A 13,402-nucleotide genomic window follows, 5' to 3' on the forward strand; every position below is an offset into this window, starting at 1 on the left:
AAAACAAACATATAACAGTGCACAGTGCATGTGCCCATCACCTAACAACAACACCCCCCCCATCACCCCCACCACCCATACAGGAGGATTAGGAGTTGAAACAATTTGTGTCCAGGATGTGAGGGGTCAGTAAATATTTTCCCTGCCTTCTTTTTGACTCGTGCAATATACAGGTCCTCAATGGAAGGCAGGTTGGCAGCAATTGTTTTTTCTGCAGTTCTGATTCTCCTCTGAAGTCTGTGTCGGTCCTGTTGGGTTGCAGCACCAAACCAGACAGTTATGGAGGTGCAGATGACAGACACACACATATACACACACAAGGTCAAACACAACCAGTGATGGGCTCCTACGGGAACGGTCAGGAACGCAGTTCCAGTAGCAAAATTTGGAGCTCCACCCCGGAGCACCCAATTTGCACTGAAAGATGTTGAAACAAAATGCACACCCAGTGTGGTAGTAAAAATTTTGGTAGCCCATCACTGAACACAACCCTGATGTGGTGCCCAATGAAATCAAGTTTGACAACCCTTCGCTAGAGGAAATGTTTTACGAACTCTGGGAGAATCAAATTGTGAAACACTATTTAACATTTAAATAAGTTATAGGATGAAATAAGGTTTAGGAGGGAAGTGTTTTTAATAGGAAAGTGAACACAAGAACAAGGGGACACAATCTGAAGTTAGTTGGGGGGGAAAGATAGAATAGAATAGAATAGATTTTTTTATTGGCCAAGTGTGATTGGACACACAAGGAATTTGTCTTGGTGCATATGCTCTCAGCGTACATAAAAGAGATACATTTGTCAAGAATCATGTGATACAATACTTAATTATTGTCATAGGGGTCAAATAAGCAATGAAGAAACAATATTAATAAAAATCTTAGGACACAAGCAACGTTACAGTCATACAGTCCTAAATCCTACATCAGAAGCAACATGAGAAAATATTATTTTACGGAAAGAGTAATAGATGCTTGGAACAAACTTCCAGCAGACGTGGTTGGTAAATCCATAATAACTGAATTTAAACATGCCTGGGATAAACATAGATCCATCCTAAGATAAAATACAGGAAATAGTATAAGGGCAGACTAGATGGACCATGAGGTCTTTGGGATGCCGCAATGGTTGCCAAGTGGGAAAAACAATCCAGGGTCACTTTTTCAAGTGCCATCATAACATTTGAAGAGTCCCTAAAGAAACTATTAAAAGCTGAAAGCTACTTGTATAGCTGAAAGCACTGCACACCAAGACAGACACAAGAACAGTTTTCCCCCCGAAAGCCATCACTCTGCTAAACAAATAATTCCCTCAGCACTGTCAAACTATTTACTAAGTCTGCACTACTGTTACTACTAGCTTTTTCCCATCATTCCTATCACTTATTTTCTCCCACTTGTGACTGTATGACTGTAACTTGTTGCTTGTATCCTTAAGATTTTTATTAATATTGTTTCCTGATTGCTTACCAATCTTGGTGACTTTAAGAGTTATGGACTTCAACTCCCAGAGTTCCTCAGCCAGCTTTGCTGGCTGAGGAACTCTGGGAGTTGAAGTCCACAAGTTTTAAAGTCACCAAGATTGGAGACCTCTGAATCTATGAAACAAGCAGTGAAATAATAATATGTATTAGATGTGATGTCTCACTTTTCTATATTCTGGAAGCAACTACAGTACAAACTATTGGAGGGGCGGGTGGGGAGAAATCTCCCCACTTCCTAAAAAAGCAACGAATTCTGCCAATTGTCCAGTCGATATTTTTTAAAAACTGGTTTAGAGCTAGGAAAACGCGAGGGCCCCGTTGGTCCTCCCAGCAAACGAGTTCCGATTGTATCTCGGCGGCGGCCGCTGAGGTACCTCAAACGCAGAGCGGGGAGAGGGGGGGAAAGTAGGCCGCCCGGTCCGTCTGGCCGGCGCGCGCGCGCGTTCTCTGTGGCGCGCCTCCTCACCATTCCCGTCCTGAGGGGAATTTGGCGGGAGCGGGCCCGGTGTGAGGGTCGCGGCCCTTTGCAAGTGCGGGCTCCATGCCGGCTTGAGGGGGCGCTGCGCCGGGAGGCCCGCCGTTGGGAAGGCGGGGTGGGAGAGCGCGCGTGCTGGTCCCCGTCTCGCTCTCGAGAAGGCGGAGAGACAAAGCGGCCCGGTCGTTCTCCGCCATCCCGGCGCTCTGGCAGCGCCGCGCGCGGGGGGTCCGGAGACGCGGGGAGTCCAGCCGCCATCACCGCCATGAAAGACTGCGAGTATCGGCAGATCCCGCCGGGCACCCCGGCTGCCCCCACCGCTTCTGGACCCCCGAGCTCCGCGGCCGCCAGCAACGCCCCCGTCACTCTGGCCCCGCGGCCCCGCCGCAAGTGGGAGGTTTTCCCCGGGCGCAACCGGTTCTATTGTGGCGGGCGCCTCATGCTGGCGCGGCACAGCAGCGTCTTTCTCCTCACGCTCGGCCTCATTGTGGTCACCAGCGGCCTCTTCTTCGCCTTCGAGTGAGTCGGGGGGGCGGGCGGGGGCAAACTTTCCCCTCAGGCGGGGGTGGGGGCGTGAATCCTCCCCGGTGCTCGCTTTTATTTATTTATTCGATTTTTTAAAAATATGCCGCTCTTCTCCTTAAATTCAGGGCGGCTTACAACATGTTAGCAATAGCACTTTTCCCCCCCTGCCTTCCTCAGTAGGTGCTACGTTAGTGGTCTATGGCAGTGTTTCCCACCCTTGGCCACTTGAAGATATTTGGACTTCCAACTCCTAGAATTCCCCAGCCAGCGAATGCTGGCTGGGGAATTCTGGGAGTTGAAGTCCAAATATCTTCAAGTGGCCAAGGTTGGGAAACACTGGTCTATGGAGATTCTCAGTCATCCCAGGTCATGGTTGTCCCAAAGGTGCTTCCTCCCCTCTCCCCAAAAGGCAACTGGACTTTCTGGTTTTTCTTTGAAGATGTTTCACTTCTCATCCAAGAAGCTTCTTCACCTCGGACTGGATGGTACGGAATGGAAGGATTAGTGGTACAGTGTTCCCTCGATTTTTGCAGGGGATGCGTTCCGAGACCACGCACGAAAGTCGAATTTCCGCGAAGTAGAGATGCGGAAGTAAATACACCATTTTTGGCTATGGACAGTATCACAAGCCTTCCCTTAACACTTTAAACCCCTAAATTACCATTTCCCATTCCCTTAACAACCATTTACTCACCATTATTACTAGTACTCACCATTGAATAAGGCACTTAGTGATCCTGATATTTATAAACATAATTATTTATTAACAATAATTATTTTTTTGTTATTTATTTGCAAAAATTATTAGTTTGGCGATGACGTATGACGTCATTGGGCAGGAAAAAACGTGGTATAGAAAAAACCCCGCAAAGTATTTTTTAATTAATATTTTTTTAAAAACCGTGGTATAGGCTATTCGCAAAGTTCGAACCCGCGAAAATTGAGGGAACACTGTACTATATGTTTTTGTGGACTAGAACCTGTTGCTTCAAACTCAAGTCTAGTCCTTGGTGGAATAGAATAGGAATCGGCTTAGGAATAAAATTCAATTCAGTTTTTTTATTAGCCAAGTGTGATTGGACACACAAGGAATTTGTCTTTGGTGCATTATGCTCTCAGTGTACATAGAAGACAAAAATCATGAGGTACAACACAATGATAGTCACAGGGTACAAATAAGCAATTGGGAAACAATATTAATATAAATTGTAAGGATGCAAGCAGCAAGCAACAGTCATTGGTGGTAAATCTATTACATTAGAATTGAATTGCAGTGGGGTTAGATGTTTTTCTTTGTTTTAGCCTTTCACGTATACTGGAACACTATTGTCAATCATTATAACCAATAATTTTAAGAGGAAGGAAATTTCAGTATAGGAATTGGCACCTGCTACTGTGTAGCCGGAATCATATACATTGCAAGATGGAAAGCTGTACAGGTCCTTAACTTACGATCATAATTGGGCACAAAATTTATGTTGTTAAATGAGGCATTTGTTAAGGGAGTTTTGCCTCATTTTACAACTTTTCTTGCCACATTTCTTAAGCGAATCACTGAAGTTGTTAGCAACATGGTTGTTAAGTGAATCTGGCTTCCCTGTTGTCAGAAGGTTGCAAAAAATGATCACATGACCCCAGGACACTGCAACCTGTTGTCAAGCATCCAGATGTAAATCACCTGACCAGGGGGATGCTGCTACACTCATACATGTGAAAAAAGGTCACAGGTCACTTTTTTCAGCACCATTGTAACTTTGAACATTCACTAAATGAACTTGTAAGTCGAGGACTACCTGTAATAATGAATTGCTTGGTCTTAGCTTTCACATTTAGTAAATTCAACCATTGTCTGGGGCTGGTTTCATTTGGTGGTGGGTTTTTTTGGTGGAAACCCAATGCCATTGCAATAAAGGAACCCTCAGGGCTCAAGTTTTTCTTCTCTCTTTAATATTTACATGAAACCGCTGGATAAGATCATTTGCTGGCAAGGGATGCAGCAGCATCAGTACACTGATAATACCAAGTTATACATTTCCACCACTGGGTAGTTGATATCATAGTGCTGACCAAGTGTCTGGATGCTGTGATGGTTAGATGGGCAGGAGCTAACGTCAAATACTTCAAACGGACAGAGCGACTAGGTTTTTGGTCCCCCAGAGTCTAGTAATATATCATCTTTGATTCTCAGTGGCCTTCACTCCCCCGGACTTTGCTGGTACACAATGGCTTCTGTTCAAAGAGGGACAAAGTTCTTTTGTATGCTAGTTCTATTCTTTCCTGGACCAAGAGGCCTTTGCTCATCGTATTTTGCTACCAGATACGCAATTTCTGTTTTGTTTAGTTCAAGGCAGGGTGATTAAAATCGATGGGTTTAAAAAAAAATTTAAAAAATCAGATTTTTAAAAAATTAAATTGGATTTAAAAAAAAAATCAAATTTATGTTAATAAAATGCTTTTGGATTAAAAATCTTATCTAAAGATAGTTTTGTATTTAAGATACATTAATAATTTAGTTTATTCAGCATGAAATAGAGCTTAGTTCTGTAGTATGAGGCTGTATATTCTGCAATATTGGGATTGTCGGTGAGTCAACAGTGAGTCAGAGATGACAGTTGCTCTTTAAAAATTATGATTTAAATCGAGATGACTTAATTCAAGCTTTTTTACTTTAAATCATCAATTATGTTAAATCAACTTGATTTAAATAAAATTCACCCTGCTTCAGTGTGCTCTATATGGCGCTACTTTTGAAAACCACCCAGAAGCCACACTGAACCAGAATGTAGAAGGATACACAGTGTTGTCTGCCCCTACGTTTCCTTGCATTACTCCCCTGTTGTGCAAGTTGCACTGGCTTCCAGTCTCCTTCCAGGTGCAATTCAAGGTGCTGATTATTACCTATAAAGCCTTAAGTGGCTTTGGACCAGGTTATTTGCTGAACTGTAATTGCCCTTCCCATTGGATCAGATAAGAGGCAAATTCCAGGTTCCTTCCATGAAATATTGGCATCTATTGGTACTTAAGAACCGTGCCCCTATAGAAACATAGAAACATAGAAGTCTGACGGCAGAAAAAGATCTCCTGGTCCATCTAGTCTGCCCTTATACTATTTTATGTATTTTATCTTAGGATGGATATGTGTTTATCCCAGGCATGTTTAAATTCAGTTACTGTGGATTTATCTACCACGTCTGCTGGAAGTTTGTTCCAAGGATCTACTACTCTTTCAGTAAAATAATATTTTCTCATGTTGCTTTTGATCTTTCCCCCAACTAACTTCAGATTGTGTCCCCTTGTTCTTGTGTTCACTTTCCTATCTTACAGAAAACTGCCCCCTCCCCAGTAATCTAACAGGCCTCCCCCATTTTAGTCTTCCTGTAAGCCTGTGCTTCACAAATATTGGGGCGTGCCCCCCTGGGAGGACACAGAGCGATGCCAGGGGAGGACACGTGTGACCCCGGGGAACATGCGTGGTCCCTCTCGATGAATTCCCCCAGACGGGGGGTGTTTTCCCAGTTGCATGCGCATAACAGAAAATAATTGAGAAGCACTGTTATTAGCCATAAAAACCTGGCGCTTCATCCAGGTAGAATCACGGGAGTCTGTGGGTGGTTGCTGAGCATCTTATCAGAATGATTGAGGTGCTGGCTTTTTGTTTCCTTTCTTGTAATTTTATGGTGATTGCGAGTTGTCCAGAAGTGTGCTTGTAAAGTGGACAGCTATACAAATTGTTTAAATGAACAAACCTGAAAGGAATATTCCTCCAATTAAGGATAATTTAATAGAGAAGTGACTGTTCAGACAAAATAAGGCATCTTATCCTATTATATAGTTGTTTATGTAGAACAGTTGGAAATTGACATGTTTAATCAAGAGGATCATTAAGTTACAGCAAATTATTGGCTAAAGATAATTGTTCTAAAACTGTAGTGATGTATCTTAGAGACCCTTGATTTTAAGGTCTCTAAAATCCAGAATTTTAGTCATAGGTTAATCTTGCAGAAATAGAATTTAGAATGTTTATCGTTCAAGTATTTAATGGACAATGAAGAATAAAAACAACCATTGATGCTAGATTTTCTTTTACTCAAAAAGGTTTAAATAATTTATAATTAGTTTAAAAAACAGCATCCAAGCTGATTTGACTGGTTGAAGCAAATCTTTCTTGATTTAAAGAAATACGTTTCAAAGTTCATAATGAAAGAATGGTAGCAGGCAATTGGGGGAGATGTGGTTAATTTTATAATCTGGAGGATTGAAGTAGACTAGAATTTTCATACAATATTTTTTAATTGCAGTTTATTTTAGATGGCTGCAAGACTAGCCTTTCAGAGCAACATTTAGCTGGAAATTGGCAGTTATCATTTGACATACTTGGGACGGTTTTAGGGGCACTGCCCCACAAAATACTAGGCGTGAGAACCCTACTTGTTAGATTGGGCTCTACATTTCAGTTGAAACTTGGCTGTTGTAAGCTTGCCTTGCCTGAACTCCTTGACTTGGTGTATGGGCTAGTAGTAGTGTTCCTCAGATTTATGCACAAAATTAGCCAATTCAAGACTGTTATTAATACAGTCAGAACTAGTTTTATCTGTAAGAACCCAGTTGAAAAATGAATAGAACCCTAATTGACTATGTGAACTGAAATTAAACTAGAATGTGGGAGATTCTAGTTTAGACACAATGTCAAGGGAGAAATACTCTAAGCACTATCTATAGTATTATTTTTGAGAAAGACTTATATCATTGAACAAGTTTATACTGAAAGTATTTAACAAGTTTCATCCCAAGAATATGCTATAAATCCTGTCTGTGAGATAGGTATCTTTGTATCTTTTTACTAAAAGTTTTAGAGAGCTAGGCAGGTTATATGATAAAATATTTGTCAGTTGAAAGAAGCAGCTTGGCTAGGAAAAGAAATCAAGCAATGAGTGTAAAATTAGTGTGACGAATGGAAATTCCATTTAAATAATGTGTTCTTTACTTTTCAGCTGTCCATTCCTGGCTCATAACTTGACCATGGCCATTCCTATCATTGCTGGCATCCTCTTCTTTTTTGTCATCAGCTGTTTGCTACAAACCAGCTTCAGAGATCCAGGTATTTTGCCCAGAGCTACCCCCAGTGAAGCTGCAGATCTGGAGAAATGGATTGGTGAGGCTTATTACATTTCTTAATGGGAAAATATATAAGGGATGCTATTAACGGTATTTATCCAGAATTGTCACTTTTGCATATTTATTCTAGAAATTTATAGAAAGTGCATATGTAGAGTCAAATCAAGACCATTTTATCCTTTAGTCTTTGACTAATTCCAATAATTATCCTTTGACTAGTTGATAGGAATTCATATTCTAATAGTTACGCATTTTACTTCTGAAACTTTTCTATATCCTGGTTCTTTCTTTTGCTTGAACTGTACAGCAGGCTTATATCACCAAAGTATGTAGAAACTAGAGATGTCATATTTACAAAATGACATGGTCAGTCAACTTTTTTATACTTTTAAATTGGTACCTTCAGAGATATTAACAGAAATGATGAAGAAAGATCTGTTTGGATTGTCTTTTTAATTTTTGAGGTGATGTAGTTTTTAAACATCCTTTTTTCTGGGCCCTTTAAAAATTGATTTACATCAACTTTAAGTGAATTAATCTGAATATGGATTGTTTGAAACATCCCACTACAGTGCATCTCAAAAATCATAATAACAGTACTTAGATATGAGGATATTTTATATATTTGTCACTGAAAGAATTGCTTCAGGAGTGAATTCTATTCATTTGTGGCCTGCTACAGTTCAGATAACATGCAATGAATGATGTGGATGGAGTTTTTTGGATCTTAGTTTAGACTTGGTAGGTTATCAACATGCATTCAGTCCTTGCTTTAGTCTGGTTTTAATCAAATCTTGGATGAGTCTAAGAGGTGAATATTTTTGATTTCACAGACAACCTCGGCACTTCCACTTATCGGCCACCTGCCCGAACCATGGAAGTGGTAATAAACAAGTATATGGTGAAATTGAAATATTGCTACACGTGTAAAATGTTCCGTCCACCCAGGACTTCCCATTGCAGTGTCTGTGACAACTGTGTTGGTAAGATCAGAGTGAGACTTTCATCCTGTGAACCATCAGGATTATCATTTCCATTAAAGTTTATTCTTCTGCTTTTGTTGAATGCAGAAATATTTGAGTTCGCATTTTGTGTTGCATGTTCTTTGTTTAAATTTGATTGTTCCTCAGAGGACAGTTCTGACTATAATAAAGAGAATTTCTCATTCTGCTTGTGCTTAGGGGTATTTCCTAAGTAGAGAGATTTCCTATTCAGGTCGAAACTTCCCAAACTCACTTACGGTGATTCAAAAAAAAGGATTATCAATTTATTTGTGATACTATCCCAAGGTGCCTGCTGTTCAAAAATATGCCTGGATGCATATGTGTAAAATTAGATTAGATTAGATTAGATTTATTGGATTTATATGCCGCCCCTCTCCGAAAACTCGGGGCGGCTCACAACAAGATAAAAACAATACATAATAACAAATCCAATACCCACCAATCCAATTACAATTTTAAGCTAAAAATTCATAAAAACAACCCCAGAATATTAAAACACGCATACAATCAATCTAACACCAAAACAACATGGGCAAGGGGGAGATGTTTCAGTTCCCCCATGCCTGACGGCAGAGGTGGGTTTTAAGGAGTTTGCGAAAGGCAAGGAGGGTGGGGGCAATCCTAATCTCAGGGAGGAGCTGGTTCCAGAGGGTCGGAGCCGCCACAGAGAAGGCTCTTCCCCTGGGTCCCGCCAGACGACATTGTTTAGTCGACGGGACCCAGAGAAGGCCAACTCTGTGGGACCGAACAGGTCGCTGGGATTCGTGTGGCAGAAGGCGGTCTTAGAGATATTCTGGCCCGGTGCCATGAAGTGCTTTAAAATTGTAAAGTTTGAATCTTGCCTCCTTTGAGCTGCAAGAGAATATTTAGAAAAGCCTTAACAATGAATAATAAAGGATGCAGATTATGATTTTGCTTCAACATCGGCAAAATTTCATACCTTGTTAATTCTTTTTTTTTTCTTTCCCAATCATCATTCTTTCTACTTGTCTGTCGAATAAATTGCCACCCAAAAATATCTCTCTGAAAATGAGTATGTATTATTATTTATTTATTGGATTTATATGCTGCCCCTCTCCAAAGATTCAGGGTGGCTTAAAACATATAAAAAACAATAAAAATATCCTGAATCCAATTAAAGTTAATTTAACTAATCTAAAAACTAATCTAAAAAATCATTATATTGATTTAATCATTATATTGATTAAAGAAAATCCGCTGAGAGGAAAAGGCGAATGGATGAATGGATGGCACCAATAACTGACTTTTAAAATACGCTAAGGTCTATTTGGTAGCTGCAAGCCAGGATAAGTGACAGGCAGATATTAAGAGTGATGAGAATCACTGACAACTTAAAGGGCAAGAAGTAGCAAGCCATTTTCACTTTAAGGAAATATTGGCTCTTCATTTCAGTCATACTTGAGGCATTTGTAATAATGAAATATTCATGTAGCACATGTTAGTTGGGAAGAATAGTTACAGGCATATCAAGACATGAAGCAAAGCATGGTCACACCCAAAAAAACCCTAAACTTTGCCAGGATGTATCACTCTTTAGGGCAAGGAGAAAGTATGGGTGGAGGCAGTCTACTTTTGAAGTTGATTATTGCATTCTCAAATTGTGATTTTCCCCTCTTTTTGAGGGCAGTGAGTTATCTTTAATGAATCCAATCTGAATACAAATCTACTTTATCAGCCAATTTCATGTATAGTCATGGTTTTAAACAATGGAGCGAACACAGTTATTGACTCAAGAGCTATATGACTACACCTATGTTAGATTAAATTGCATAGCAAGAGAGAACAGGCACATCTGACAAAGCCAACAAAAGGGTTTTGCTATGAGAAATGGTAAAGTGTTTAGGCACATTTATAATATCTTTCTTCAATGTACTTTGAGCAGATCATGAAAAGGAAGAGATAGTATCCAAAGGAGCACACAATAAGCAGCAAATAGAGCAGATAAAATTAGAGCTTGGATGGTATTGGCATACAATTTGAATGGCATTGACATTTCTTGAATAAGTAAGATAGCTAAAGTTTGTCTTTGAAACTTAATTTGCTTGGCTGTAATAATGCTATATAATGAGGAATACATATTTTAACAAAGTTGATAATACTCAAATGTTGACTGATTTCAGATCAAATTCCCAATAATTTACCTGTTAAAAGGTGCAGGAAGGAAATAGGACTTTGAATAATTAACTATAAGTTCATACTAGCTCTGCATTTTAGGTTTTTTCCAAAATGCCTAATGCCCAAATGCAATTAACTTGCAATACAAATGCAAGTTACCGGTAATTGCTTTCATGGGTCCATAATATCTGAGGAACCTTTTCACCCTGAGGGGACTAACCCTTCTCACTCACTCCAGAAGAAAGGACCTACTTTGGATCTCTTCAGCCAAAGAATTTCAGCTGGCAGGGTCCAGGTGATGAGCCATTTTTGCTGTGGCCTCTACCCTTTGCAATATTCTCTCAAGAGGGGGGATCTACCACCACAGTCCTGGCCTTCTGGAAGAGCCTAAAAACCTGACTCTGCTAATAGGCCTGGGGCCCTGATGGGAACCTGTTGCACTGGGGTTGATGATCAGCTCCAGGCCACCTTGCTTTTAGTTTTTCTATTCCATTTTTTCTAAATTTAATTGCTGTCTGGTTGTTGTTTTTACATCTATTATATTGTAAGCATCCCTCCCAGTATTAGTGAGGTGGGTGGCAATAAATAAATTAATATAATAAATGAATTAATATTCCCATCAAAATGTGGGCACTTGTCAAGTAGATTAAAATTTCTAAATTTCTATCACAGCATTTTGATTTTTCCAAATATGTGGATAGGAGTGTCAAGAGAAAGGGGAGCTGTCAGGGAATTAAGATCATTTATTTTTAGAAGTAGAATAATAACCGAGGTATAAATTTTATTGATATTCATGAATGAATGATCTTTCTTTGCTGTATCTCAATATTGGATTGATTTGGATGTGTTCAAAATTGTTCTGTCTTTCTGCATTATTTCCAAAGTGATCCTCTGGGAAAAAAATCACTGTGACCCAAAAAACCATAATGCTTTTCTGGTTCCTAGTTTATTTACCTTTAGTTGCCAACTCATTCTTGACACTGTCATTTCACTACTTAGTGAAAATAATTCTTTCACTTTATTATTTCAGCATCCTGAATGCTTCCATTTTACTAAAATGCTTTGTAAACTGCAAATAATTAGTTTCCTACTTGTTTGCTATTTCAACAAATCTGATGAATGTATCTGCAGGTTGGGTTTCTGGAGAAATACATATTAAAACTGATCCTCCTGCCTATTATCTTGTCTGTCCCCAGTGTCCTCTGCAGTCTATTTCTGGCAGTTCAGTACTTTGGGGGGGGGGGGGAGCTAGTGTTATGTGCATTACAAGTAAATCTGACATCCTAATTTCTGAACAAACACGGTGACTGGTTGAACGACTTGTGTGAATGAACTTTTCATTTCCTTTTCATTCAGTTTTTTGTGTCTTTCTAATACAATAGCAACCAGTTCCCTAAAGCTTGTAGTCAAATCTCAATTTAGTAAACTTGCTGTTGATATTTTAGCAGAAAAGCTTATATTGATTGCTTTCAGAGAAAAGAAAATGTAAAAGCCACAGCCTATTTCATATTTCTTTCTTTTTGTGTCTTTGAGTGTGTTGACTTCTGGTAGGTTCCTGGCCATATCCCTTCAGTTTTCTTGGCAAGGTTTTGGAAATGGTTTACCTTTGCCTACTTCTTAGGGCTAAAAGAGAATGATTGGCCCAAGGTCACCCAACTGATTTCGTGCCTAACATGAGCCTAGAACGTACAGTCTCCCAGTTTTTAGCATGAGATCTTAATCACACCAAATTGGCCTGTTTAATATTTTAGAACTTTCACTACATATACATTAGCAAAAGAGAGCCTGATTCTAATGTATTCTTTGTTTGCAGTGTTTACACTCCACTTTTTCTAAGAATTCAAAAAATACAGTGGTCCCCCTCCAATTTTATTTTAATAACTTTATGAACTAAATCATTTTCTGCATCACATGTAAGATACATGAGGGATGTGTACAGAGAGTATCAATCTGGGAAAATATCCCTTTGGTTCCAAACCTTTCATTTCCTTCCAGATCACGGTGAACCTCCTTTGGACCACAATGTTGCATTGATAGTTGTATAGTGCTTAAAATAAATACTCTGGAGCAGACGTAGTTCTAGATGTTCTGAATGTAATTTTCTAAATAAAATTGTACCAAATAAAAGAGCCAAATCATCCTTGGCACATCTCAAACTATTGGTGATCAAGAAAAGTTGCTTTTGGAGATTAACAAACTATAATGTCGTTTGGCGGGGCCCAGGGAAAAAGCCTTCTCTGTGGCGGTACCGGCCCTCTGGAACCAACTCCCCCCCGGAGATTAGAATTGCCCCCACCCTCCTTGCCTTTCGTAAGCTCCTTAAAACCTACCTCTGCTGTCAGGCATGGGGGAACTGAGATATTCTTTCCCCCTAGGCCTTTACAATTTATGCATTGTATGTTTGTTTGTAGGGATGTTTGGTTTTTACAATAAGGGTTTTTAGTTGTTTTAGTATTGGATTTATATGATGTTTTTTATTACTGTTGTTAGCCGCCCCGAGTCTATGGAGAGGGGCGGCATACAAATCCAATAAATAAATAAATAAATAGACAGACAGACAGACAGACAGACAGACAAACTGGCAGTGCCATGTTCTGGAGTGAATGAAAGTGGAAATAAAACAGTCAAAGAGTTTTGAGTTCCTAGAACAATTTGCTCCCAGA

The 13,402-nt window shown here is 39.7% G+C and overlaps 1 protein-coding gene across 4 annotated transcripts in view; it reads left to right on the forward strand.

Annotated features, from left to right (window-relative positions):
* The first annotated feature begins 1,817 nt into the window (after nucleotides 1-1,817).
* The window catches only part of ZDHHC18 (zinc finger DHHC-type palmitoyltransferase 18), a 101,100-nt gene continuing 89,515 nt past the window's right edge, over nucleotides 1,818-13,402 (forward strand). Inside the window, exons 1-3 of one of the 4 annotated variants that reach the window (XM_070764277.1) lie at nucleotides 1,818-2,478; nucleotides 7,476-7,636; nucleotides 8,433-8,582. In XM_070764277.1, the coding sequence (XP_070620378.1) occupies nucleotides 2,225-2,478; nucleotides 7,476-7,636; nucleotides 8,433-8,582 (565 nt within the window). In that variant the 5' untranslated portion in view covers nucleotides 1,818-2,224. The remainder of the gene's footprint in view (nucleotides 2,479-7,475; nucleotides 7,637-8,432; nucleotides 8,583-13,402) is intronic. The other 3 variants (XM_070764279.1, XM_070764276.1, XM_070764278.1) reach the window with 3 other exon arrangements.

The sequence above is a fragment of the Erythrolamprus reginae genome, chromosome 11, assembly GCF_031021105.1.
Source record: "Erythrolamprus reginae isolate rEryReg1 chromosome 11, rEryReg1.hap1, whole genome shotgun sequence".
Classification (NCBI taxonomy): Eukaryota; Metazoa; Chordata; class Lepidosauria; order Squamata; family Dipsadidae; genus Erythrolamprus; species Erythrolamprus reginae.